This window comes from Crocuta crocuta, unplaced genomic scaffold, assembly GCF_008692635.1.
Source record: "Crocuta crocuta isolate KB4526 unplaced genomic scaffold, BGI_CrCroc_1.0 scaffold149, whole genome shotgun sequence".
Taxonomy (NCBI): domain Eukaryota; kingdom Metazoa; phylum Chordata; class Mammalia; order Carnivora; family Hyaenidae; genus Crocuta; species Crocuta crocuta.
Genome location: NW_027551561.1, coordinates 9,799,265 through 9,825,990, shown reverse-complemented (window position 1 = coordinate 9,825,990; position 26,726 = coordinate 9,799,265). Strand labels below are relative to the sequence as shown.

The window sequence follows — 26,726 nt, the reverse complement described above, 5'->3', positions numbered from 1 at the left end:
AGGTGGGGGCGCCTGGGTGGCTTAGTCGGTTAAGCGTCTGACTTTCGCTTAGGTCATGATCTCGCGGTTCCTGGGTTCGAGCCCCACGTCTGGCTCTGTGCTGACTGCCAGCTCAGAGCCTGGAGCCTATTTCAGAATCTGTATCTCCCTCTCTCTCTGTCCCTCCCCTGCTCACGCTGTCTCTCTCTCTCTCTCTCTCCCCCTAGAAATAAATAAAAATATTAAAAAAAAAAGGGCAAAACCCCAAAACCAACCAAACAAAAGAACATCAAAAGAGGCTCTATTTATTTACAGCTTTAACATTTGGCTTCTAAGGCACTTTCAAAGTTGCTGCTTGACATTGATCAGGAAGGCAATGTTGACAAATGTTAAAAAAAAAAAAAAGGAACCCAAAACCAAAAAAACAACCCCAACTAATTTAAGAATATAATTATGCACAAAAAAAGCTCCCTACTTTGGTCACAGTTGCAGCTATAGGCATTCCCCTGACTTCCAAGCTCCCTATAGAGGCAATTCTGTACCTCCTCCTCCACAGCCTCTCCACTGTCAGTGTTGTGGAAAATTCTCGTGGTAAAGTATGTGGGTTCAGAAAAGGAGAAGAGGAAGCTAAAAAGAGGAAGAACAGCCTAAGGGAGATAACTCTCAGACTAAAGAGGGGTGGTTCCTCTCCCCCAAAATATTTTTTCCACATCTTTGTAAGATGGAAGATCTACCAGCTGGAGACTCTTTTTTTGTTGTTGTTGTTGTTCATGACTGATAAGGAAATGTTGTCTTCCTCTACAAAAGCCCAATCTGTCGAGGCTAGCACTGGGGGTGGGGAGGAGTCATGGACGGATCAGGCCTGGACTCTAAATTTCAGCTGCTCTTTGCAAGGTGGGCAGGATGAGGAAGAATCAATCTCTCTCTCCTTCTATCACACTCCCCTCTCCAAGCCATCCCAACCTCTAACAAAAGGTCAGGCTTAGACTTAAACTCATCCTTTGCTTTCCAACTAAGACAAGATAGAATGAATTAAAAAAAGGTTTTGCTAAATCCTGAAGAAAGTATAAGGGGAACATACATACAGAACAAATAATAAAGCTAAATAATCTGACTTATAAAATAATAGGACTCTGGCTCTTGTTTTGTATGGCTACTAACAGAAGAGAGACCTTATCAGGGTTTAACTTTTGAACTGCTGGCCTACTTATGTGACACATCTTTAATACCAACCACTCGGGAATGCCACACATCCAGACCCACCTCTCATGCCTAAGTAAGCCGAGGATTTAACATATCTACTTCTGGGTTACAGTCTGGAACACATACTTTTTCACCAGAGACAAGTTATCTTTCCTGATAAGATGTAGTTACATCGTGGAGTGATGGGGCCTCACTCTTACAGGATAAACATACCTTTCTAATGAAATATAGTAAGGGGCAGTGGGGAGGGAGTGATTTATCCACCTCTTAGGAGGCTTAGGGACCACTGGTCCTCAACACACTAGCACTGGCTCAACCAGATTTTCTTCCTCCTTAATACCCTGTGGAGACAGATCAATAGTGTAATGGGTGTTTAGGGTGATGGAGGGAAGAGAATAGACCGGAGGGACTTTGAAGTCTGTGGCACCATTTAGAGGAATGGATTAGGTCTGTGTCACATGTTGTGATGGAAAATTTGGACTGTTCTGTGGGCAGAAGGAACCTAGTCACCAGATGGATGGAAAACAGGAAAGAGGGCAAGGAAGTATACACAAACTTACCATTTATAAATACAAGGAAAGAAGGGAGGTGGGTGTGGCTATAAAAAGGCACAATGAGGACAAAATCCCACTGGATTATTTCTTACAACCACACATAAATCTGTATCTTAAAAATTAAAAAAATATATAGGAGGCTCTTCCCTTTTGTGGCCATTGCTCAAGCTCCAGGGGCCAAAATGAAGTCCAATGCCTTTGTGACTTCTGACCTGAGGCAGAACTGTAAAAGGCAAGTTAACGCACCGTCCTGCATTTGCAGGAAAATTATGTCTTCCCCTCTTTCCAAAGAGCTGAGACAGAAGTACAATGTCTGATCCATGCCCATCCAAAAAGATGAGGAAGGAAGTACAGACTGTGCGAGGACACCACGAAGGTCAGCAAATTGGCAAAGTAATCCAGGTTTACAGGAAGAAATACGTCACCTACACTGAACGAGTGCAGCGAGAGAGGGCGAAAGGCACAACTGTCCATGTGAGCATTCACCCCAGCAAGGTGGTTATCACTAGATGAAAACTACGAAACCGCAAAAAGACCCTTGAACAAAAAGCCAAATCTTGCAAGTAGAAAAGGAAAAGGGCAAATATAAAAAAGAAACAATTGGGAAGATGCAGCTATAATATAATCTTATATGTGACTTTAAATAAAAACTATTAAAATGAGGGGCTCCTGGGTGGCTTAGTCGGTTAAGCGTCCAACTTTCACTTAAGTCATGATCTCGCGGTTTGTGGGTTCGAGCCCCACGTCAGGCTCTGTGCTGACTGCCAGCTCAGAGCCTGGAGCCTGTTTCAGAGTCTGTGACTCCCTCTCTCTCTGACCCTCCCCTGCTCACGCTGTCTCTCTCTCTCTCCTAGAAATAAAACAAAAAAAATTAAAAAAAAAAGTATTAAACTGAAAAAACAGGGGAGGAAATGTCCTTTAACAGGCGAATGGGTAAGCAGTGGTGCATCCATCTGGTGGACTACTCCTTGGTCATAAAGAACAAACTACTGATACACATTAACAACCTAGGGGTGCCTAGGTGGCTCAGTTGGTTAAGCCTCCGACTTTGGCTGAGGGTCATGATCTCACAGTTCGTGAGTTTGAGCCCCACATTGGGCTCTGTTCTGACAGCTTGGAGCGTAGAGTCTGCTTCCGATTTGTGTCTCCCTCTCTCTCTACCCCTTGCCCGCTCACACTCTGTTTCTCTCTCTAAAATAAACATTAAAACCCTTAAAAGATTTCATATTGTAAGAACTTAAATTTATATAACACTTGCAAAATGACAAAATTACAGTAATAAGAAAACATCAGTGGTTAGCAGGGCACAGGGCTGGGTGAGAATCTAGCTACAGAGGGAGAGCAGAACGAAACGTTTTTGTGGTGACGTAATGGTTCTAGGTCCTGCCTGTGGTGATGGTTTTGCCAATCTACATATATGCAGTGAGATTGCACAGTGCTGTGTGCTTGCCAACCACCCCAATCAACAATAGTGAGTGACGTGTGACCTGGTGAAAACTGAGTAAGGTCTATAGTTTACTTACTAGTATTGTACCAATATCAATAACCTGATTGAAAATGTACTATGGAGGCACCTGGGTGGCTCAGTCAGTTGAGTGTTCACTCTTGATTTAGGCTCGCTGGCAATCCCAGGATCCTGAGATAGAGCCTCACATCAGGCTCCAAGCTGAGCGGGGAGCCTGCTTAAGATTCTCTCTCCCTCTGTCCTTCTCCCCCACTTGCTCTCTCTCTCTCTGTCTCTCTAAAATAAAATAAAATAAAATAAAATAAGATAAAATAAAATAAAATAAAATAAAAATAAAATAAAAATAAAATAAAATAAAAAGAAAATGTACTACGGGCATGTAAGGTGTTAGCAATAGGGAAACTGGCTGAAAGATACATGGGAACTCAGTACCATTTTCAAAATTTTGTCAGTCTCAAATTATTTCAAAATAAACAGTTAAAATTTTTTAAACAAGTAATGTTTAAGACAGTGACATTAAGAGGTCCTGCTCCAACTTCTCACTATCCTCACAAGGAAGATGGTAGTAAGGGTCAAGATATAACTTGAATCCTAAGCACAACACACCTACCAACAAATTACATGATCTTGAACAAGTTTATAATCACTCTTAACTTAGGTTTTCTTATCTGTACACCAGGAGTGACCATGCTTCTTTAAAATAGCTGAAAGAGGGGCGCCCGGGTGGCTTAGTCGGTTAAGCGTCCGACTTTCGCTTAGGTCATGATCTTGCGGTTCGTGGGTTCGAGCCCCGCATCGGGCTCTCTGCTGACTGCCAGCTCAGAGCCTGGAGCCTATTTCAGAGTCTGTATCTCCCTCTCTCTCTGACCCTCCCCTGCTCACGCTGTCTCTCTCTCTCTCTCCTAGAAATAAATAAAACATTAAAAAAATTAAAAAAAAAAATAAAATAGCTGAAAGAATACACAATAAAATGGATAAATGAAACACACTCTCTCTCTGAGCACATTATTATTTTTTAATATTTGTTTGTTTGTTTGTTTGTTTGTTTATTTATTTATTTATTTATTTATTTATTTATTTAGAGAAAATGAGAGCAGGGGAGGGGCAGAGAGAGAGTCCTGAGCAGGCTCTGCAATGTCAGCGCAGAGCCCCATGTGGGGCTTGATCCCACGAACCACGAGATCACAACCTGAGCTGAAATCAAGTCGGACGCTTAACCGACTGAGCCGCCCAGGCGCCCCTGTCTTAACAGCACATCTTTAAGGAAGAAAATAGAGTTATTTTACAAGACCTGATTTTACAGTTTAGACCTACCCTTTCAGCAATGGCACAGAAGGGATTTTCCTTTCTTGGGGAACTCAAAGTAAATGATGGGGTAGTTTCTTTCCAAAAAAGAGGAGACTGGTGGAGGAGAAGGTGGGTGGAAGTGTCTACTTCACGGAGGAAGCCTGAAGTTTCCCACCCACAAAAACCTAGCTTGATAGGACTGAGCAGCACGCGCGGGCGCACACACACACACACAGTCACACACGTGTGCTTCCAGCTGCTTCAAGGGAGGTAACTAGTGGGGAAAACACCAAGAATTCTCAGTTCTGGGTGGTACTACTCCCTTGATGTATGCTAATGAAAACAGACTTAGCTGTTAAAATTAAGGAATGCGGTCACAGACTTTTCTCAGCTCAGTGGCTAAAATGGCCTCTTAATCTCCTATGCAGCTTCTTCAGTTATTCAGTATTGAACCATATTTTGTCACTTTCCTGTTCCTTTCTTCGAAGAGCCTACAGAGACCTCAAAGACACCAGAAGACTAAGATATTTTCCCCATCCCAGGGACTTTCATTTTACAAAATACAGATGACAAGCAGCATCCTGTTGGGAGATCACATTTCACAACAGCAAACAATGTTCAGGGCCTGAGGGGTCACTCTTTGTTGTTCAAGGCAATCATTCCTGCTCTAAAAATATTGCCAGAATTTTAATTTTAGTCCTGTTATGGTACCAGAGGAGTTTTCCAAACTACTGTCCCCTTGCAGTCTTCCAAAGGTGTGCCCCAGTTTTGCCTCACCTTTCTCAGAGGGCATTTCAGGACACACAGTGCTGTGAAAACAAAGGCTTATAAGGCTCATCTGTCTGGGACTCTGAGAGCCTTAGGTCATGAACTCCAAACGCAGGAAAGAAGCCCTTCTTGAAATGAGCTACATAAACAGCCCCCTTAGTAGCTTGTGATCGCACCACATGCACAGAAATGCTAGGGAAGCATCGTGAGGAACTCTGCATGTACCAGAGCAAGTGCCTGCGCTCCCTGTTGCCAGAGGCACTGTGCCTACTGGATGGGGCAGGCACCGAAGAGAAAAGGTCCTCCAATGAGGTGAATGGGCGTTTCTTGCCCAACTGCTTGTTTTGGAAATCTGGGGTCTGCAGCTCCTCCTCCAGGTCTTTCCATGGTGCTAAGAGGAAATGAAAGGGCTCTTACATCCCTCCTTGAACTCATCTCACCTATTTAGAGAAAGGCCTTACCGTATAATTTGGGTTTCCTGGCTGGATACGTAGCTCAGCCAAAATCCAAATGCCATTAGTGAGCTTCAAGGATTGGTACAGCATGTCCTGCCCTTCCACATTCCTTTTGGCAATAGTATAAACATTGTTGTTTTGCAATTTGCTGGAAACAGTGTCTAGAAACAGATTCAAAATTCAAAATGTTAACCTTCAGTTAAAATAACAAATGCATGCTAACTTTTCTGACATCCTCGTGAGCCACATGTTCACAGTCTCCTGAGAAGCAGTCATACTCATGAACAAGACATTTCAGAAAGCCCTTCTCCCACAACAGCAAAGCATGAGGAAGAGGCTCTTGAAGTGCCTAACAGATTGCAGGAGAGAAAAACAGAGTAAGGTGCACCTAAATATTAGTGTAAAAATTAGCTGTGGAGATTATGGTGGTCAGAGAGTTAGTAATCTTAAGCTAGGGGCTAGACAGATAAAAATGCTCTGAAAAGGACAAAGACAGCAATGGGTGTAGGGTAGCGCCATAGTGACTGCCAGGCTGGTATCCGTTTCTGGGACACTGATCCGGGATCTTCAGGGATACACAGACTGATGGATCAAATCCACACTTAACTTCCCAAATTGGTACTACTTCACTGTGAGCCACTCTGGCCTCAACTGCCATCATCAGAAAATTCTACAGAGTTGTAGAAATCCTGCAAGTCCAATGCATTAACCTGGATGTTTATGAGTTTTTTTTTTTTTTTAAGTGGGCAAATGATTTAAGCCTCCAATTATATCATAAATCATGCCTCCAAATTAATAAAAAAAAAGTCTCAGCCAAAGACTCTGAGAAAGACTGAAGTCGCACTAAGAGGACGGCCACATGGCCCTATGCCTGGGGCTGTGACTGCTTGTTGCAGCAGAGGCCTCTGTGGTCCCCGACCCCAGGGTAAGATCAGGTTGGTATTTGTGGTCTTCCCTGTGACTGTCACATCCCAGAGACACGAAGGTCCAGAATTAAAGGTCTTTTCAGTCTCCTTGTTCTCTGCCAAAAGGAGAGCTGCTAAAGTGTCAGACAACGCAACTCAACAACAGAGACGATAAACACTGCTTCTTTGTTGAGTTTATTACGTTCCTTTCCAATGAGAATCCAAATTATTCATGCTGACTTCAGGAATTCTCCACATAAACATCCGTCCTATTCTGTTGTGCTCTCTAGGAAAAAATGCAATGACGGCTGGTCTCTCTGCTCTCCGTAAAGAAGCTCTCTGAGCACAGGGATCCTGGAGTTTCTCCTCATTGTGCTCCCCACAGTATCTGGTGCACAATGGGTACTTGCCATCAATGCCGACGAATGAGCCTCTGACACCTCTGACGGGTGCTGGAGAGGCTGATATATACCTACTGCCATAGGCATTAAAAACCACCTACTTAGATGTGGGCTAATCTCGGAAGTAGTTCTTACTCTCATGATTTTCTTCCACATTCAAACCAATGAGAGCTGAATGAAGGAGGCATTAAAGCCCATTCATTAAACATTTGCGCCATATTTAGTTCTTAGTTAACTCTTCATTCCCCTTTTACCTCTAAAGTTTTCACTAACACCAAATAGAGCAGTTATAATTTAAACCAGTTATCTCTGAGGAGCTAAAAAGTGTATCTCATGGTAATCATATGCAATACTGTTGGAGGAGGGGGCTTCACCGTGCTTTTTAAACACTTTCTTGAGGGTCAGGCAGTTCTGCCACCTTGGTTCCCATAATGAAGGGCTCTTGCAGCTTAGGCTGAGTTGCTAGGCAACATCACCAGTTGGGAGTTTGGCTAATGCATTTTGACAGAAATGCCCTGTTTTAAGACAGGGTGGCTTGTTTTACATTGTAAAAGCCATTCCTAACTTTCAAGGCTCTTGCCCATTTCCAAGAAACAAAAGACACACACAGGAGACTTTACTGAAGAGGTACTTTGCTGCATAGGCACAAATGTGTTCTAGACTGCATATACAGCAAGGGCCAGGTTCCTACAGACTTCTCATGATTTCACCACTTACGTAAGTGATGACAGGCTAAGCAATGGAAGCACACAAATACAAAAACACACCCAGCCTTCCAGAATTAAAAAACATGGCCAACAGCCAGGTAGAGCAAACAAGCTGAATGAAGGTAACTTTAATATATTAAGGAAACATTCTGGCCAGAAACCTGGCTCTGCTCCTACTGAATGGCTATATAGGATTTCTACTTAGAAGACTAACTGCAGGGAGGGTTTAGAACATAAGTACATGTAAGTCAATTTTTATAAATCTTACATATTAGGTTTCAGCTTGAAGGTGGATAGATGAAAGAATAATCAGACTATAAATGTACTTAATAAGAATAGCAATGGGAGCCAGATGCAAGACTGGGATACTTTTTTTTTTTTTTACAAATAGTTTATTGTCAAATTAGTTTCCACATAACACCCAGTGCTCATCCCCACAAGTGCCCTCCTCCATGCCCATCCCCCCTCCCCCCCACATCCATCAGGCCTCAGTTTTTGTCAGCATTCAAGAGTCTCTCATGGTTTGCCTCTCTCCCTTTCCCCCACCATTTCCCCCCTTCTTCTCCCCCTTGTTCCTCCGTCAAGTTCTTCCTAATCCTCCTATATGTGCAAACATATGATATTTGTCCTTCCCTGCCTGACTTATTTTGCTCAGCATAACACCCTCAAGGTCCATCCATGTTGCTACACATGGCCAGATTTCATTGTTTCTCATTGCAATGTAGTAGTCCATGGTATAGATAAACCACATCTTCTTGATCCATTCATCCGTTGATGGACACGTAGGCTCTTTCCATGTTTTAGCTATTGTTGAGAATGCTGCTATGAACATTGGGATACATGTGCTCCTATGCATGGGATACTCTTCTTGACAAGATATCATTTGTATGTATGTATGTATAGATATGTGTATTTTACATACCTGAACTTCTGGCATATAAGATGTAATCTTACCACCATCGTGAGAGTCTGAGAATGTTAGGAGGAGAGGTAAAGACAAGGAGATCTGCCCCAAAGGACAGAGTAAAAAGATAGTAAATAAGTTTATACTTGCTTCCAGATATGGTTTCTTCTTGTTCATTTGTCTTCTTCCCCAAAGCTGGCTCTTTGAGTCTGTGGCCTAAAATCTGAGGAGGTGTGGATGTGGTCTTCATTTTCCTACTTTAGCTAAGGTCACATCTCTTCCAGCAGTAGTAAGAGTGAATATGGTACTTACATTTGAGAGTGGGAAGGGGAAATTTGCACTTGGGGCCAAGTGAGTCCAAAACTACTACGACTGCTGAAAAAAACACTTTTTACCATTTGAGCAAACTCCATTTAAATGATGGCCAGTGAAGCATCTCCATTTCTGAAAGGTTCCAAAGGACAGGGAGAGCCACAACAAGAGAGCAATAGAACTCACTGCTACCTAAGTCCTGCACCAGAAGAAAGATCTGTCCCTTATTGTAGTGCCTAACTAGTGAATATAGATACAATATGCCACTGAACTTTTCAAAATATAATAAACAATTAAAAAAACAGGTTTGTAGACTGCCTGACAGAAAGGCTCCTTTCTCGTGTTGCAACTAGTTCTTGTGCAATTAAGATAGTGATCCCAGACATACATTAACCCGGACGTTTGGCTAATGGTAAGCTGCAGAACAGATACATGCACCAGGAGAGGTGACAAGTAGAAGCAGGGAGACCCATACGTTATGGTCTTCGTGATTTAACAGTTTCTAGTATTTACACAACTAGTGGTCCCACAAGCACCCTTATCATACACCCCTTTCTATTAACATCTGATTATAATTTTTAAGGTTTGAGAAGAGGGTTTCCTGTTTCTTCTCTATAGAAAGAAATATAAGAGCAAAAGTAAAGGCTGAAGGCCAGGTTGGTAAGTCCTTTAAGCCTGTGACTTCCTGTAGCCCTCAGAGTGTTAGTTCCATCTGTCAAATGTCTACTCTGGCACAGAAAAGCTATTTAAAGTGTTGGTGCTATTGTGATTAGGGCAGATCAGCTGGAAAGGATGGTATTTTTAGCTCCCAGCTAGACCCAGGGTGTTGAATCAGAAGGCACTAAACCTGGAAACATACTGTTAATAGAGCCCTCAGGACTGGAAGGAAATGTAAAGGCCAGGCCACTCCAGACCTTGGAGTGGATGCAGAGGAAAAGCTAGAAAGGATTAGTTGCAGGAAGTGGTCTTGCAAGATTAGCAGTGATTTAGTGTGGGAAAATGATGGCCTTGGGCTCCTAGGGAAAACAAAAGTGGCTGTTTTTCCTTCCACTCCATGTGCTGTGCTGCCATAAAGCAGCGTGTCACTGGAAAAGCGATTCGCTGGTATTTGGAGCACCCAAGGCAGTGAGGAACTGGCTTGAAGCCATGGCAGAATTGATCAAAATGGAATTTGCTCTGAGAAATGGTGCCAGGCAACAGCAGAGGACACAGCCCCACTGGGAGAAAGGCCAGACACCTCCTCCTTGGCAAGATCATAAATGTACACTAAGGTGCAGTAAGGGTTCAGAACTCCAATCTGGAAGCAGGAGGATCTTTTATTTTGGCAGGCCAGACTAAAACCATCATTTATCCAAACTTCTTTTTCTTTTCTTTCTTTCTTTTCTGAAAAAGCATTTCCCTTTCATACTGGATGTCTGAAACCAAACCTTCTTTCCAATTTCTCTGGCCTTTCTTTGTTCCCTTTAGGCCAGTGTTTCCCAGATCATGGTCAAGGAACACTGGTGTTGGGGCGCCTGGCTGGCTTGGTCAGTGGAGCAGGTGACTCTTGATCTCGGGGCTGTGAGTTTGAGCCTCTAAACTGGGTGTAGGGCTTAAAATAAAATCTTAAAAAAAAAAAAAAAGAAAAGAAAAAGAATACTGGCGTTCCACAGGATGTTAATATGCATTTTGTGATTTTTAAATTCCACAGTCAATAAATTCAAAACCTTAAGTTAAACAGGTTTCCTCAATGGCGGGCTCCTCAGCTTGTATGTGTGCTCACATGCAATGGCAACTTCTGGCAGAGGCCCATCATGTACTGCCTTTTTCAGCTGTAACTGACCACAGAACCCCCTTTTTTCTTTGAGAGACCACTGTTCTCAGGAGACTAATATATGAAATGTTGCCATAGGACCAACTACCACAAGAGCAACTTGAATGAAGGGTCTCTTCCAGGCTGGGTAGGGGTGCTTCTCTAACAGAATCTGCTCTGGTTCTCACCACGAGCCACTGTAGATTCTGTACCTGACAGCTTCCTGAAGCACAGCTTCTACCATGGAAGGCTACCCAAGCTCCTACACTCATGAAATGAGGCTTGTGGCAGCTGACTGTGAGCCTCAGAGAGGACAGGTCATCTATTAGAATACGGCACCAAAAGCAGCTCAACTGGATTATGATTTTTTTTTTAAATTTTTAAACATTTATTTATTTTTGAGAGACAGAACATGACTGGAGGAGGAGCAGAGAGAGAGGGAGACACAGAATCTGAAGCAGGCTCTGGGCTCCGAGCTGTCTGCACAGAGCCTGATGCTGGGCTTGAACCTCAGAATGGAGAGATCGTGACCTCAGCTGAAGTTGGATGCTTAATCGATTGAGCCACCAACATGCCCCTGGATTACAATTTTTCGGTTTTAATTCATACATAGCCAGTCAGTGAGAAACACAGACCAAGAGTACATTAGGAAGAAGGCAGACATGTGGTGTTCCTGAAGAGAATCAACTATGTAGTTATTACAATGGAAATTACAGAAGACCATCTCCTCAGACACTTCTTCAAAAGGCTCAGAAGCAGCCCCGTAAGAGAAGATTTGTCTGAATACAGACGACGAATACATCATAGAGCCCCAAAAGACAAAAGTTAAAAAGAAAAGGTAGAATGAGACAAGACAGTGAGTTTCTTGCCCTTCTCTGTATTCCCATATTGCCCCTTTCTCTGTGCCATGCTGCAGCCATGGTGGGATGGCCACTGAAAGCCCCATGTGTGAACCACTGACACATGAGGAGGAAATGGATAAAAGACGGAGGAGGAGGTACTAAGCACTAAGGCTTATTTTCATTCAAACTTAGCCTTATGCTAACCTCAAAAAAAAGCAACTGGGGGACAGCTGGGTGTCTCAGTCGGTTAAGCGTCAGACTCTTAGTTTTGGCACAGGTCATGACCTCACAGTTTGTAAGTTCGAGCCCCACATTGGGCTCTGTGCTGATAGCAGGAAGCTTGCTTGGGATTCTCTCTCCCTCTCCGTACCTCCCCTGCTCATTCGTGCGTGCAGGAGCTTGTGCTCTCTCTCTCTCTCCACTCCCCCCAAAACAAGTAAGTAAACATTAAAAAAAAATTAGCAATTGGGACCAAGGCAGGACACAGCAAAGCTCAGGGCCCTTTCCAACTCCTCAGGAAACTTCCGTGAGACAAGCCCTATCAAGCCCTAGAGATATAGCTGTGTGGCTTCTCCTCTTGGGTTCCTGCTTTGATGTTTAATTGCAGTCATAAAATCAACTACAGAAGGGCCTGGGGCTTTTTAATGGTGATTACAGAGGTTAGTATCATCATATGAAAGTTGATACAAGGCAAGAAAAAAAAGAGATAATTTAATCAATCATGACTTATTTTTGTTTAATTACCAACACAGGTTTCTGCATAAGGATGTCAGAAAGTCACCTTTCTTCCAATAATGAAGGTTGATGCAAAAGGAGAAAAACTCCTTTTAATCCTTGGGAGAGTGCATATCCTCAAATGCCACTTCAATTACTTGAGGCTTACAGGGGGATATGCAAGTGACATGACTAACACATGTTCAGCTGCTGAAGAATTGGGTAGATGTACCCAATCTAGTTTGTTAAATCTGTTAGCTTGTGAATAATGTAGTACCTGCATAAAAACATCTCAAGTTTTTAAAGAGAAGTTTACAAAGTCAAATACCTAGTATATACGCACGAGAAACAAGTAGATGTGGAAAGCAGAGGTAAGAAAAAACAAAATTTTCAAGTACCTAATTTGATTTCCTAAGCTGCACATGAAATTCAGAGTCATCACTCACCAGCATTTAAATGACATTCCTTAATCTGAAACTGAAGTTCATTTTCATTGGGAATATCCTTCCATGTTGCGAGGAAGACCTGGCGTTCTGTGTGGGGAAGCAGAGGGAAAGGGAGGATGTGCAGTCTGTCAACATTCCGATTTCTGATACCTTAACCACTTCTCTTCGGGAGTGCTGGGCTCTCACAACAACACAGCCAGAAGCAGCCTAGACCTGGAGCCAGTCCTTAGCTGTGCAGACGTGCCGTGCTCCACACCCATCAATCTCAATCACCGGAAAAGTTTACATCTAGGGTTCAGCACTGGCTCCACCATTTTCCTGTTTCATGACTTTGGGTAAGTCTTGTGATCTTTCTGACCCTTAATTTTATCATGTATAATTACATCTGTCCTGCCTACCCAAAGGGCCATTTTAAGAATCAAATCAATTAAGTGCCAATAAAATTATTATGTACCAGTTTAAGTGTGTTTTATTAGGTGGTGGTTTCTTAAGGGAAGAGAGAAACGTCAACAACCACATGGGGAGTACTAATGGTTTATTATAAGCTACTAACTTCTTATTTTGAGACAGTAAGAACTTAGTACAGGGCTAAATGCTAAATCTGCATTTATTATCTCACCAAGTCTTTACAATAACTACTTCTGCTCTGCAAACCTGGAAACAGACTCAGGAAAGTTAAGCACCTTGCCACAACTGCACAGCTAATGAAGAGCCAAGGTGAGATTCAAATCCATATCTCCTTGTCACCAAACCACTTACTCTGTGCTGGGGTGACTGGATTATTCAGATAAGTGGCACTGTGATATAGAGACCAACAACAAGGTAAAGACCAACTGTCACTCAGGAGAATAAACATAATTAGCAAGCTTTAGACCTTTAAAACAGACTTACCCCCATCTCCATTTTTTTTTTTTTTTAAATCTCAAAAGAACTTGTACTTCTGGGCTATAGTCTGACATTCAGAGGAAGGGCAAAGGTATATTTGGCAGAAGGACAGGAGGACGTACTTACCCATTTTGCCGTCTTCTACAAAAAGCACATTGAGTGGGATGAGGCAGCTGAAGTAGAAGACATCAATATTGTTTTTCACAGCCACCTGCCAGGAAAGTATCGAGGGAAAATTAGGACATCAAAGAAGCCAGGTAGGAGGGAAAGAAGAATATTTGTCTAGAAATATATCACTCTATTTCCTTCCTCTTACAGACAGTGCAGGACTTCCCAATCAAGACATTACCAGCCCATACACTGCAAAGCACATCCCTCCCTACTCATTCCACTGTGAGAGCCCTGTGACAACCTGCAACTCTACCTCTTTCCAGAAGGAGCCCTGGAGGGATAAATGGAAGGCGTTAAGTTCTGCACCCAGAATAACCTATTCAGTTATTGTTTGTTTTCATGGTTATTAATAGTAGTAGCTCTGCTCCCACTTACTAAGTACTATTAATGATTATTATTTCTATTCCTCATTGTTACTATCCCAAAGTAGGTGTCACTCCCTGCTCATCTGACAGATGAGGAACTGATGTTCTTAAAGATTAAGAAACCTCCGGGGACATACTGCTAGTGCACAGAAGCAGTAGGCTCAAATACAAATTTGACTCTAAGCCTTTATTTTTTCCTCTTTCCAAAGTAACTGGTGCAGACAGCACTACCCAATCCCCAACATCTTTCTAGATACAAGTTTTAAAGTTGTTTCTCTTATAAAATCTTCTTTCTTAAGCCCTATGGTTGGAAAAAGCCTGCTGGTCCAACAGTGCTAAATCTGAGGACTAGAAGGAAAAGCCTTAGAGCAACCAAAGAAATGTGTTTTCGTCTCACAATACAAGCTTCTGATTTAGGGAGGCAGTGATTCTACCACAGCCTGTTCAATTCAGAGCATGCTGTTTATATTTCTAAAAAGCTACAATAAGTGCTTTTATTCAGGGGTGACACTGATTGGTGTATATATTCAGAAACAGGCAGGTTCCACTGCAGCAGATTATAAAAACCACATACTGTAAAATGGGAGAGGAGGAGGAGAATTGCTCTAAACCACCACTTCCCACTGGTTTCTGTAACTGGTAACTTTCCCATCTATGCTCTTGGCATGGCAGGAAAGCATTTCTCTGGGTAAATCCTATAATGGGTAACCATACTTCTCTTTCCTTTTGCTCTAAACAAATAAAGTAATAAAGTGCTTATCCGGCACCACTCCCCTACCCCTTTGGGGCAAATGTCCATACTTCAACAGCATATCTAGCTCTTTATCAAAACTTTGGCCATGAGATGCAAATATCTTCAAGTTTTTTCCGGTTCTTTTATGTTTATCATCAACTCAACTCCCCTAGCTTAGTAATATCTTTACTTCCTCTCCATAATTGGGTTATGTCTACTTGACACCATCTTTCTCTTCTCCTTCTCCCAGAAGAACCCATCAAATTACTTTCTTTGTAATTTGTGTTTCTCAATTACCAACCCCACAGGACTTTCTGACCTATATCATACAATCTGATGCCCAAAATGCTGAGACAGCAGGATTCTTAAAAAGCCTGAGTCTGGTAAATGTAAACAGAGTAGCCTCAGGAAAGAGGATTTCAGACATTTAGATGTACTAGAGCACCACTTTAAAAGATTTATACCAGTTGTATGCTGCTGGGAAAGATATATTTTCTAAATCATCTGGTACTTAGCAATGAGTGAAGAACTCTTACTTCAAATAAGGGCATCAAAAAGATTCTGAGGTAGTTCCAGGCTCTGTTAAAGGGTGTTTATTTAGAAGGGAAAACTGAGGTGGCTTATGTGGGCTAGTGTGGGTTACAGAAAGGTCTTATGTGAAATGTGATTATCGTTACTATCATCTTTGAATGTAAAGCAGTCATATTTCACAATGTGCCATCCATTCAAACATTTATTAATGTTTACTATGTCCCAAACATTTGAGATAAAAGGAAGAATACAGAAAATATAATCTGTGTCTTCCAGGGGATATTATTAGTGGTTCTTAACCAAAGACATACAAGAATCATCCGGTGAGATTTTTTCAAAACAGAAGCCAAGGCTTCATCCTATGTAAATAACAATCTAAATCTGGAGCCTGGTGAGTCTATTTTGGAAACAGTTCCTAGGAAGACCAAGCAGATAAACAATAAATTTTGAACAGTGTCACTTAAGAAGTCTGAATAAGCTTGTAAATATCTTATTCTTCTAATTGAAGCCCTTTAACAATGGAAAAGACAGGAGAAGCTCCTCTAGGTCAGTAGTTCTAAACCATTCTACCTCGGGGCCCCTCTTCCTGAAAAACATACATGCAGCATTTTGACATATAATTTCAGGGGTTTTAGGACACCCTGAAAACCATCCTGGGACTTTTGTTCTAGATAATTCTGAAAAGCTGGAACATCCAAATAAGGCAGCAGACATAGAGGTTCAGAACGTGGACTTGGGAACCAGACCTGACCACCTGATTTCAAATTCTGACTCCATCACATTTACTACCTGTGTGACTTTGGGCAAGTAGTACTTAGCTCAGTGTCCTGTCCGCAGATGAAGATAATGGTGCTGAATGCACTAATAGTGAGTTAGTATTGACGGAACACTTAGAATGGTCTGCCTTATAGTAAGATAACAAGTGTCTGTGAAAGAGAAATTCCCTCTTCATCCTCTTTTGCCTTTTTATTCAGAATTTTTCATAATACAGGATAACTATACTAAACTCAAGTGAAAATTTATACTACTGCTATGCTAAAAAGAGATCGGAAGAGTTAAAAAAAAAAAAAAGGCTTATTAGCAAACTGTTAGCTTAATGATTCTTCTTGCTACTGTGCCCTTAGGAAAATCTCTCTTTTGGGGATCCACAGCACAGGTCATGCTAGGGGAGGCACTTTCCCTCTTACATTAGCTTTTCAGACTTCGTATTTTGTAGCTCCCAGTTTTAATCTTGGCTAGAACTGCATTCATTCAAGAGTATGTAGTTCTCTTGGATCTGACCCCTGCCTACCTCTCCACCTTATTTCTTTAACTTCAACCATATCAAAATTACTTCTTGTTCCCCAAACACTGAAACTCATAGCTCTGTGGCTTTTTACATGTTGTTCTTTCTGTTTAATATATTCTCCTGACACTTCAGCTGTCTGGGGAATAACTATATATAGAGAGAGGGGAGGGGAGCAAATGAGGGAGGGGCAGAGACAGAGGGAGAAAGAAACCGGGTTTTACACTCACCTGAAGCGGGGCTTGTACTAACCCGATGAGGGGCTCTAACTCAAGAACCATGAGACCGTGACCTGAGCTGAAGTCCGATGCTTAACCAACTGAGCCACTCAGGTGCCCCATATTTATTTATTTAATCTTAAGATTCAGTTCAAGTTTAAGATTTCTCAGGAAAACTCTAATCTCTCTCCACGCACCCAGTGCATACACTTCCACCATAACCTGTTTAGATTTGCCTCCCTCATAATATAATGAGCTCCTTGAGGGCAGGGGCTCTCACTATCTTTGACATGTCTGTGGCTCAATAAGTATTTGTTCCATGAAATTAAGGGGAAGATGTTGAGCAAATGGAATGAAACATTCATTTTCCAGCCTTTTTTCTACCTCTATCATCTGTATGCCTAACATAATCCCATTAACACCTATTGTTAGGCAAATTGTACTCAGTGAGGCAGGGATAGGTGGATGATACATAAAAGCTCTTTTGTTTGAAATCACTGAGCTAAAAGAACATCTATATGCTAAGAATCACAACCCAAATACTAGATTTTCCACGGATGATACGCCAATTACTCTTTGGGAGTTTAGGCCAAAAGAATCAAGGGAAAAACAGCTCAATTCCAATCCGATGGAAGCTACTCTTAAATAGAACCTTAAAGAGGATAATATTGATTGCTTCAGAGAGTTTCTTTCTTTGAAATTCACCATTCCAACATACACAGAATAGGAAGGCATAATCCTGACAAGCTGGAGAACTATTTTCTGAGAGTTTTAATATCAATGCCTAACTTGTCTGTGGGAAATCAATTATGACATATATATCCCAACTGCCTTTAGTATCTCTACTTGGATAACTCATTATCTCAAAATGAACATGTCATAAATCAATTTCTTGATCTCCCCTCCCCATCCCTAAACAGAACCCCCTGCTGTCTTTCCAAACTCAGTAAACAGAATACCACAAAGCCTTCTAACAGTCACCCTGTTTCTGCACCTGCCTCCTCCACCCCCTGTAACACCTAGCTTCCCCAGTCTATTCTCAACGCAGGAGCCAGAGAGTTCTTAAAATGTGGGTCAGCTCATAAATACCTCTCTGCTCAAACTTCCAATGACTTCCCATCTCACTCAGAATAAAAACCAAAGTTACAATTGCCTATAATCTGATGCCTATTACCTCTCTGATATTATATACTATGACTCTCTCCCTGCTAGCTCCATGTCAGCCACACGAGTCTGCTGTTTTCTCTTGCACAAAACAGGTACTCTCCTATCTCATAGCTTTGTGCAACTGCTGTATCTTCTGTCTGGAATTCTTTTCCTCCAAATATCTGGACGGCTTATTCCAGGCCTCCTTTAGGTCTTTGCTTTAATCAAATATTATCTTTCCACACAGGTCTTCCATGATCAATGCATTTATAAAATTACACCACCCAATCTCCAACCCCAGGACCACCTATCCCAATCTCTGCTTTATTTTTCTCCATTGCCTTCATCTGACATACTATTTTACTTATTTGTTGGTTTACTTACTGCCTGTCCCCATGCCACACATACACAACCCTGCACCAGAATGGAAATGCTACGAGAGAAGGGGTTTTGTCTCTTATTTACTACTGTGTTCTCAGTTTCTAGAATAGTGGCGGGCACACAGTGAGTAGTCAATAAAAACACGAACTGTAAAATATATTACTCAAAGTACCTGAAAAACATTTAGGTTTAGACAAGATATAAACCTGATCTACAGTTTCCCAAAGGACAGTACTTCTCAAGGTTTTTATAGTGTACTTCCCTTAACAGAAAAGTAAAGTATGGACATACGCACCTGGGTGGAAGAAGAAGGAAGGGTGAGGATTGGGGGTAGATTATGAAGTAGCCCATCGTAAGAACAAAATTTCTTTGAAGTTCCACACTATTTCATAATGCATCTGTATGTTTGAATATGAAAATGTGTTTTATCCCTTTACTTTTGACTAAAACTGATGCTCCAGAAAATGTGCCATGTGTATTCTTCACTTCAAATACCTCCTAGCAGTGTGTTTAAATATTGTGGATCATGACCAAATGATGCTTCTTAAAATTAAGATACTGGGTTGAAACTCGTAATAAAACAATATAAGAGGGGCGCCTGGGTGGCTCAGACATGACTCAGGTTAAATGTCCGACTCTTGATTTAGGCTCAGGTCATGACTCACAGTTGTGAGATCGAGTCCCATGTCAATCTCTGCCCACTGAGCATGAAGCCTGCTTAAAATTTATTCTCTCTCTCTCTCTGCCCCTCCTCTGCTTGCATGCTGGCTCTCTCTCTCTCAAAATAAAAAATATCTAAAATAAAAATAAAAAATAAAACAGAATGGAAAATATTATAGTGCATCTCATGAACGTTTGAGTAATGTTTCCCAAAACTGTTTCAGTTTTACGTATGTAGTATGTGTATGTGTTTACATAAACCCTATTTCTTACTGTAAGTTTCAGTCAGAAAAGTCTAAAGGCCATAAATATTCACATGCAGTGAGGAAATGGATTCAATGGGCAAAGGAAGAGAGTGCATACCTCAAGCTGCTCTGAGGATGCCTACGGCAAATCACAGATGGCACCAAAGAACAGATTACCTAATCCTCTATGCCTCTGCTCTGTCACGTGCAACGTGTGACCATAACAGTATTAACTTGCCTTTCAGGGACATCAACAGGAGGAGCAAACAGAAATGATTATGAGGCACTTGGAAAACACAAAAGCAGGCTATAAATGCTTAATAATAATAATGATTATCAAAAGTTACTTTCAATGGCTGCTGGGGAAAGTGTAGCCTGTCAGCTTCGGCCTGTAAGCAGCAATTAGTTTCCTTCCATAGTATAGAAAGCCTGCTGCGGTAGCTGCAGCCTCTTTATGGTACACAGCTGGAGACGAGCAGGCTAAATTAATATTCTAACCTCGTTCCAGTGTACTCAAAAGTACTATAAAAAGGTACGAGATGAACTCAGTCTGAACTCTCACCACAGATAACCGCAGGAGGCAGGGCCACAAGAAAAACCCAGGCAAGTGGCACAGAGCTCACCTCTGAGAGTATATCATCTACTCTTCCATGACGTCACTTGTGACCTTTCCAAGTCTCCGAAGAATATTTTTTCTTTCATTCCTCCTCTCCACTTAGCTTTTAGAAAGATTATTTGCAGGCTGGTCCAAGCTAGGACCAGGCAGTGACGCCAACCATCTCCAGTTCTATGAGGAATGATGATTCAGATGTGTTTTAAGCACCACACCACCTAGTCAACAGAGCCTGGGGGGATGGCTCTGAGTGACAGGTTTTTAATGGCAAAGACTCCAACTGTGTGATATATGTCATCTGAGACTCAATCTGCTAGCTGCTGGAGTTCCTACCTGTAGTTCTGCATCCCTGGTCAATGCCCCCAAAATATCTACCATCTTTAGTATAAAATATGGTCTTCCCTTTCAAACCCTGTGGACCAACAAGTTGAAAATTCTCAGAAATTGACATTTAAAGTATAAAAGAAATTACAGGTAAAAATAGAGCAGAAGTAATCATGAAACCTGCCACAGAAAGTGTCAATTTACTTTCCTTCTGATGCTAATCACATTTGAACTTGACCAGCATCTTTAGTTTACTTCCAAGACTGAGATTCCAACAAGGACACTCTACATATTCTTTCTCACTCCACCAACAAAGCAGATGGATTTCACGGCAGCTAAGCAGCCCTCAAATAGTACTGACCTGCTGCTTATCGTAGATAAAAACCAGGCTTGTTTACTCTCAGTTAGGACTTTCTCACTGTTAAGAGCACGGGGATGGTGGGACTCCTTACAGGAAAATTCGACAGGTTCCCCTCTTCCTGATAAAAGCAATGGCTCATGTCTGTTAATTTCCTCCTAGGCAACAACATGGCATTTAAAGGTTCCATGATCAAAGAGCTCTTAGAAAGGAAAGGAAAGCTCTGAACAGACCCCAGATGATCTCTTAAACTAGCTTATAATCACTGGGGTTTAGAAAGGCAAGGAGATCCTAAGAGCCAAGCTCTCTTAGTAGGCCTGGTTTTGAAAGGAGGTGAAAAGAAACCAAAAGATACTGAAACCAAAATAACCATGACTCCTCCTGTGGTTCCCATCTTGTCATGAGATCTGTTTAATCTCCATCTCAAAAAAACTCCCAAAGAGTTTATTCCATGAATTAGAATGCAGGCCAACTTAGTATCTCTAGAACACCAAAGAGAAGATTAAGATTGTAAAGTGGCATGTGAGACACCTGGATGGCTCAGTCAGTTGAGTGTCCAACTCTTGATTTTGGCTCAGGTCCATAATCTCTTGGTCATGGACCACAGGTCCATAATCTCTTGGTCATGGACCAAGAGATTGAGGCCTGAGTTGGGCTCACACTGGGCATGGAGCCTGCTTGATATTCTCTCTGCCCCTCAAAATGAAAGAAAGGAAGAAAGGGAGAGAGGGAAGGAGAGGGAGGGAGAGAGAAAGAGAGAGGGAGGGAGGGAAGGAGGGGGAGGGGGGAGAGAGAGAGAGAGAGAAAGAAAGAAAGGATGGAAGGAAGGAAGGAAGGAAGGAAGGAAGGAAGGAAGGAAGGAAGGAAGGAAGAAAAAGAGAGAGCGCCTGGGTGGCTCAGTCGGTTAAGCATTCGACTTCGGCTCAGGTCATGATATCACGAGTTTGTGGGTTTGAGCCCCCGTCGGGCTCTGACTGACAGCTAGCTCAGAGACTGGAGCCTGCTTCCATTCTGTCTCCCTCTCTCTCTGACCCTCCCCTGCTCACACTGCCTGACTGCCTCTCTCTCTTTCAGAAATAAAATAAAACATTAAAAAACACCACCACCACCACCACTTTTTTTTTTTTTTTTAAAGAAAGAAAGATTGTAAAGTGGTATGGATAGATTGGGAGTTCATGACCTGAGCTAAAATCAAAAGTCAGATACCCAACTGACTTGAGACACCCAGGTGCCCCTAGACTGTTTTGTGTATTTGAATCAATTGTTACCCAGCAAAGAATTGAGCAATGAGATACAACGAATATCCATTGGCAAAAGACAATTTTTTTGCTCTTAAAATTTGTCCCCTTCTAGCTTTCTGTCTATCACGATTATGAAAAAGACAGGATTCTTTCTGGTCTTACAGTAAAAGGGAACTGTTCAGCTCTAATTCCTAACATGCATCCAAATAATTTTGGTTTTCTCTGAGGTCCTCAGACACTTACAGAGCACCCTTGAGCCTACAAATTTACTCTGAAAATATTATCCAAAATAGTCTTAGGCAACTAGGATAATAGATTAATAAAGAGTTGCATAGTGGCAATTTATTTTAAATTGGCACACAGACATAGGTTAGCAACAGAAAACATTCTCCAAATATTAGAACAGAAATACGTTCTATTTTCCTACTTACCTCCAACCTTGGATTTGGGGTCCATTAATGTGCTGCGATTTTGCCCTTTCAAATATTGATGAACAGAGTAAAGAAGCAACAGCTTCTAATGTTTGTTCTGCCTACTTGGATGAAAATGAATTTGTACTTGTAGTCCTCTGATTAAAACTGAAAAGTGTCCCAGATGCAGTCAATGAGGAAAGGCATGGCTAGATCACATAGGGGCCTGGAGACAACTGCTAGGATTTTGGCTTTTCTACTCAGAAAAAAATATTAACACAAGTTCTTTCAGACTGGCGATGTATCGCTGAGTAGAACAGGGCAGTGAGATAGCAAAAATTAAGCAGCTATCAAAACTCTGACAGGATCACGGCTATCTGGAGAAGGTCACTGAACAGGGCAGCCGTTGCACAAGGAATCTGGATAAGGGAAAATAATGCTAAGATACACTAAAGCTCTGGTAGCTTCCTCTTTTCTTTCTTTCTTTCTTTTTTTTTAAAAGCTTATTTAGTTTTGAGAGAGACAGAGAGAAATGGAGGGAAGCACAGAAAGAGAGGGGGACAGAGGATCCAAAGTAGGCTCCATACTGACAACAAGAGCCCAATGCGGGGCTTGAACTCATGAACCATGAGATCAGGACCTGAGTCGAAGTCAGGATGCTCAACCAACTGACCCACCCAGGTGCTCCCTAGCTTCCTCTAAAGAAGTTTTAGATGTCAGGCAAATATATCAGAAACTTACAGCAAATATGTATGTGACCTCTTTCTGCCAACATAGAACTCACCTGCCATATTATACTGACCAATCTGGTTACTATCAAGAAACCTCTATTACAAACCCCAAATTCTCTCTTCCTCCAGTGGCCTACAACAGAATGACTCTATACAGTTTCAGTTGCCAGAAACAGCTAGCAAATTCTCATAGGCCTTTCAGCCTGCCTGACAGTTCCCCAAATCCTAAAGTCTTACCTTAAACAGATTCTGCCCTATCTATATAGGCATTATTGGGGTCCATAAGGCATCCATCCCTCTCTGTCTCCTTTGCTAGGTCTAGCTGATGTGCCTTTGATTGCAGCTGTTGCATCTCAGAATACTATTTGTTATAACAGCATGAACTGTTTGCAATGTAGGGCTTACTGTTAAACTTAAAAAATAACATTTAATACATGCTGTACTGAATCACAAAATGGTGAAAACAGGACTAGTCAAAACTACCAGTTAAAGTGATCAGATATTCCACATCTCAGTCTGGTACGTTAGAAGACAGAAGACCCAATGGAAAGTCACAGACCTCAGTGAATGAACATTACTCATTAAAAAATTTTTTAAAAATGTTTATCTATTTTACTGAGATAGAGAGGGAGAGGGCGCGAGCAAGGGAGCAACAGGGAGAGAGAGACAAGAATTCGAAGCAGGCTCCAGGTTCTGAGCTGTCAGTAAGGGCCCCATGTGGTGCTCAAACCCACAGACCACAAGATCATGACCTGAGCCAAAGCTGGGATGCTCAACTGACTGAGCCACCCAGGAGCCCCCAACATTACTCATTTTTAAATCTTGGACTAAAACTGATCTAGAATCTAAACTAGGTTCTCGATAATAAATATACAATCTCAGATTACTTAGCAGCAAATCAGAAATCAAAGGTGCTCACAGGTGTGCATATGCTCTGTCCCAGTAGATTATCTCATCTTAACATGGACAAAAGGAGGACATATGGTTTTCAAGATGACTAGGCACAGGAACAGGCCGCCATGCACAGATGCTGGCTCTGAGCAGTTTTACTGGGGAAACGGGTCACCCATAGAAGGGACATTATTGTGAAGAGTATGAGCTATGGAAATGAGAAGTTTTGTGCTTTCAGCCTTCCAACTTCTTCAATGGCTCCTGGAAAGGAACATTACCAAACCAAGGACCACCATTTACTCACACACTTTTCAAAAATGATTAAATAATATTTCCCTTGGTCTCCAAACTGTAACTGATTCTAAGTACATTCACTAGTGTCTCTATTTCTAACCAATTTTTCTACTTAAAATTAGAAGAACAAAATTGGCATCTCTTTGCAGTACACACAAATAAAATGTCCTTCCACAAATTTAGGCTTTCCTGAAGTGGACTGAAAGAGAAAAATGAATTCAAACTGAATTTATTTTCATTATAGGCCTGCCTGATGGGATTTTCAAGCCCTATGAACCTTAATTCAGACAGAAACTTGTTCTATATAACTACAAGCTGCAGAATTAGGATCTACAGATAGAATTTAAAGGAAGACATGTTTTAGTTCAATATAAATAACTTTCTAACTTACGATGGAATGGGTCATTCTAGGGTAGTAAATCACTAGTAGTATTCATGTAGATGTTGAGATGCTATTACTGCTAATACAGAGTAAACTCCATCACAAACAGGGCTTGAAAGTTTTATTTTCAAGGTATATGGACGTCAATACCATGAAGCCAATGCTTAACTCCTACGTAAAAGTTGTAAATAAAGCAAATTCTTTTATCTCAATGAACATGGTATTACAGCAAAAGATAAGAGAGTAAATATGAATGAGAGCAGGATATGGCTCTTGAGTGGGCTTCAATCCAGCTCAGAAAAATCACAGTGAGCTCTCTAATTCCAACCCATAATGTACTGTATGGCTTTGCATAGATTATCAACCATAATGAGAACACAGGGATAGAAAGAGATGCCTACTTTTTACTCAGAATTTAAAATTCCCTACTGCATAAAGATCACGTGGTTAAGTCTACTTTCCATTTATCAAACCAAAGCCACAAAATTGATTCCATTTTTCATCATCAACTCCTAACTTACCATCATGATATAAAGATGGCTGGAATTTTAATAGATAAAAACCCACAAGTCACTTTTATTACCATTTTTGAACTACCTTACGAAATTCATTTTTTGCTGAAGATTTGTAGCATGGGCTTCTGTTACTTGAGAAATCTGATCTTAGAGACCCTTGTTTATGAGCAACTAGGTCACAAGCTTGGGTGTTTTAAGAACTGATTTCTGGATTTCAGGAACAACTGTGTCCTGTGTTGATGCCAGAGTTATGATTCATTGGACCACCTCTGCTTATCAGGACAAAGAATTCTTGGCTACTGCTTATGGGTGATTATTCAAGCGGGGCAGTTGCTATTAATAGGTATATCCTAAAACAGTCCCAGAAGCCAGTTGTTGAGTGCTGGTTATTACAGAAAGACAAAAGATACAGCCTAGTAGAATCTTGAATATCTTGATAAAAAGGATAAGGAGTATTATCAATAAGGATAATCTAGTCAAGCAATATCTAGTATGTAAGGCAGTCTAATTTCTCAGATGAGACATGAAAAATGTATCAAATCTGAAGTAGCAATGGGGTGTCTGGGTGGCTCAGTCGGTTAAGTGTCTGACTTTGGCTCAGGTCATGATCTCATGGTTCGTGAGTTCAAGACCCGCATTGGGCTCTGTGCTAACAGCTCAAAGCCTGGAGCCTGCTTTGGATTCTGTGGCTCCCTTTCTCCGTTCCTCCCCTGCTTTCTCTTTCTCTCAAAAATAAATAAAGATTAAACAGTTTTTTGAAGCAGCAATCACAGAAAGTAATTTTCTCTTTCCTTTGGTAGTAAAATGTTTTCATCTTTCATAACCAAGACTCCATGACCTACATATTGCTAATGGAATAGTTCAGGTTCCGTCCTGTCTACAGGGGTTATTTTCAGCATTGGATCTATCTGTCCGGCCTGGGAATCTCTTATACTTCCCATAAATCTACCACTTCAAGGACTCAACAGCTATTCAAGCAGCATGTAGTCCCATGAGTGCAGAGTCCTCAATTGTGGATCCTGGAAGACCAAAGAAGGTTTTGTTTTTGTTTTTGTTTTTAATTTTTTTTTTTTAATTTATTTCTAGGAGAGAGAGAGAGACAGCATGAACAGGGGAGGGTCAGAGAGAGAGGGAGTCACAGACTCTGAAACAGGCTCCAGGCTCTGAGCTGGCAGTCAGCACAGAGCCCGACACGGGGCTCGAACCCACAAACCGCGAGATCATGACCTAAGCGAAAGTAGGACGCTTAACCGACTAAGCCACCCAGGCGCCCCCAAAGAAGGTTTTTAACACTGAACTTGTTTGGCTTGCATGAGAGTCAAGAAAAATCAGCAACTGCCAAGCTGGTTAGCTTCATTTGATGGAAGCTGCTGAAAAGGTCTTCCATTTGGAAGCATTTACCAGTTTTTTTGGTACAATAGCTACAGTTATGGGCTTTCTGAGTGTGAACTGACATATGTAAGCCATGAAATATCAGGGACAGGCACCATCTGCGACTGATTGTCTCACAGGCTGGAACTGCAATGTAGGAGTACCAAGGCACAGAATTTTCTCAGGGCCATACACTGGCAAACACACACACACACACACACACACACACACCCCCCACCCCC

General features: G+C 41.6%; 1 protein-coding gene and 1 pseudogene across 2 annotated transcripts in view; one reads left to right on the top strand and one right to left on the bottom strand.

The window, feature by feature from the left end:
* Positions 1-26,726, bottom strand: part of AP2B1 (adaptor related protein complex 2 subunit beta 1) — a 127,761-nt gene that overhangs the window by 2,236 nt on the left and 98,799 nt on the right. For both annotated transcript variants that reach the window (XM_077749740.1, XM_077749741.1), the window contains 3 exons: positions 13,746-13,830; positions 12,735-12,821; positions 5,718-5,872 (listed from right to left, as the gene is read on the bottom strand). In XM_077749740.1, the coding sequence (XP_077605866.1) occupies positions 5,718-5,872; positions 12,735-12,821; positions 13,746-13,830 (327 nt within the window). The remainder of the gene's footprint in view (positions 1-5,717; positions 5,873-12,734; positions 12,822-13,745; positions 13,831-26,726) is intronic.
* On the top strand, positions 1,919-2,397 carry LOC144219652 (large ribosomal subunit protein uL24 pseudogene; annotated as a pseudogene).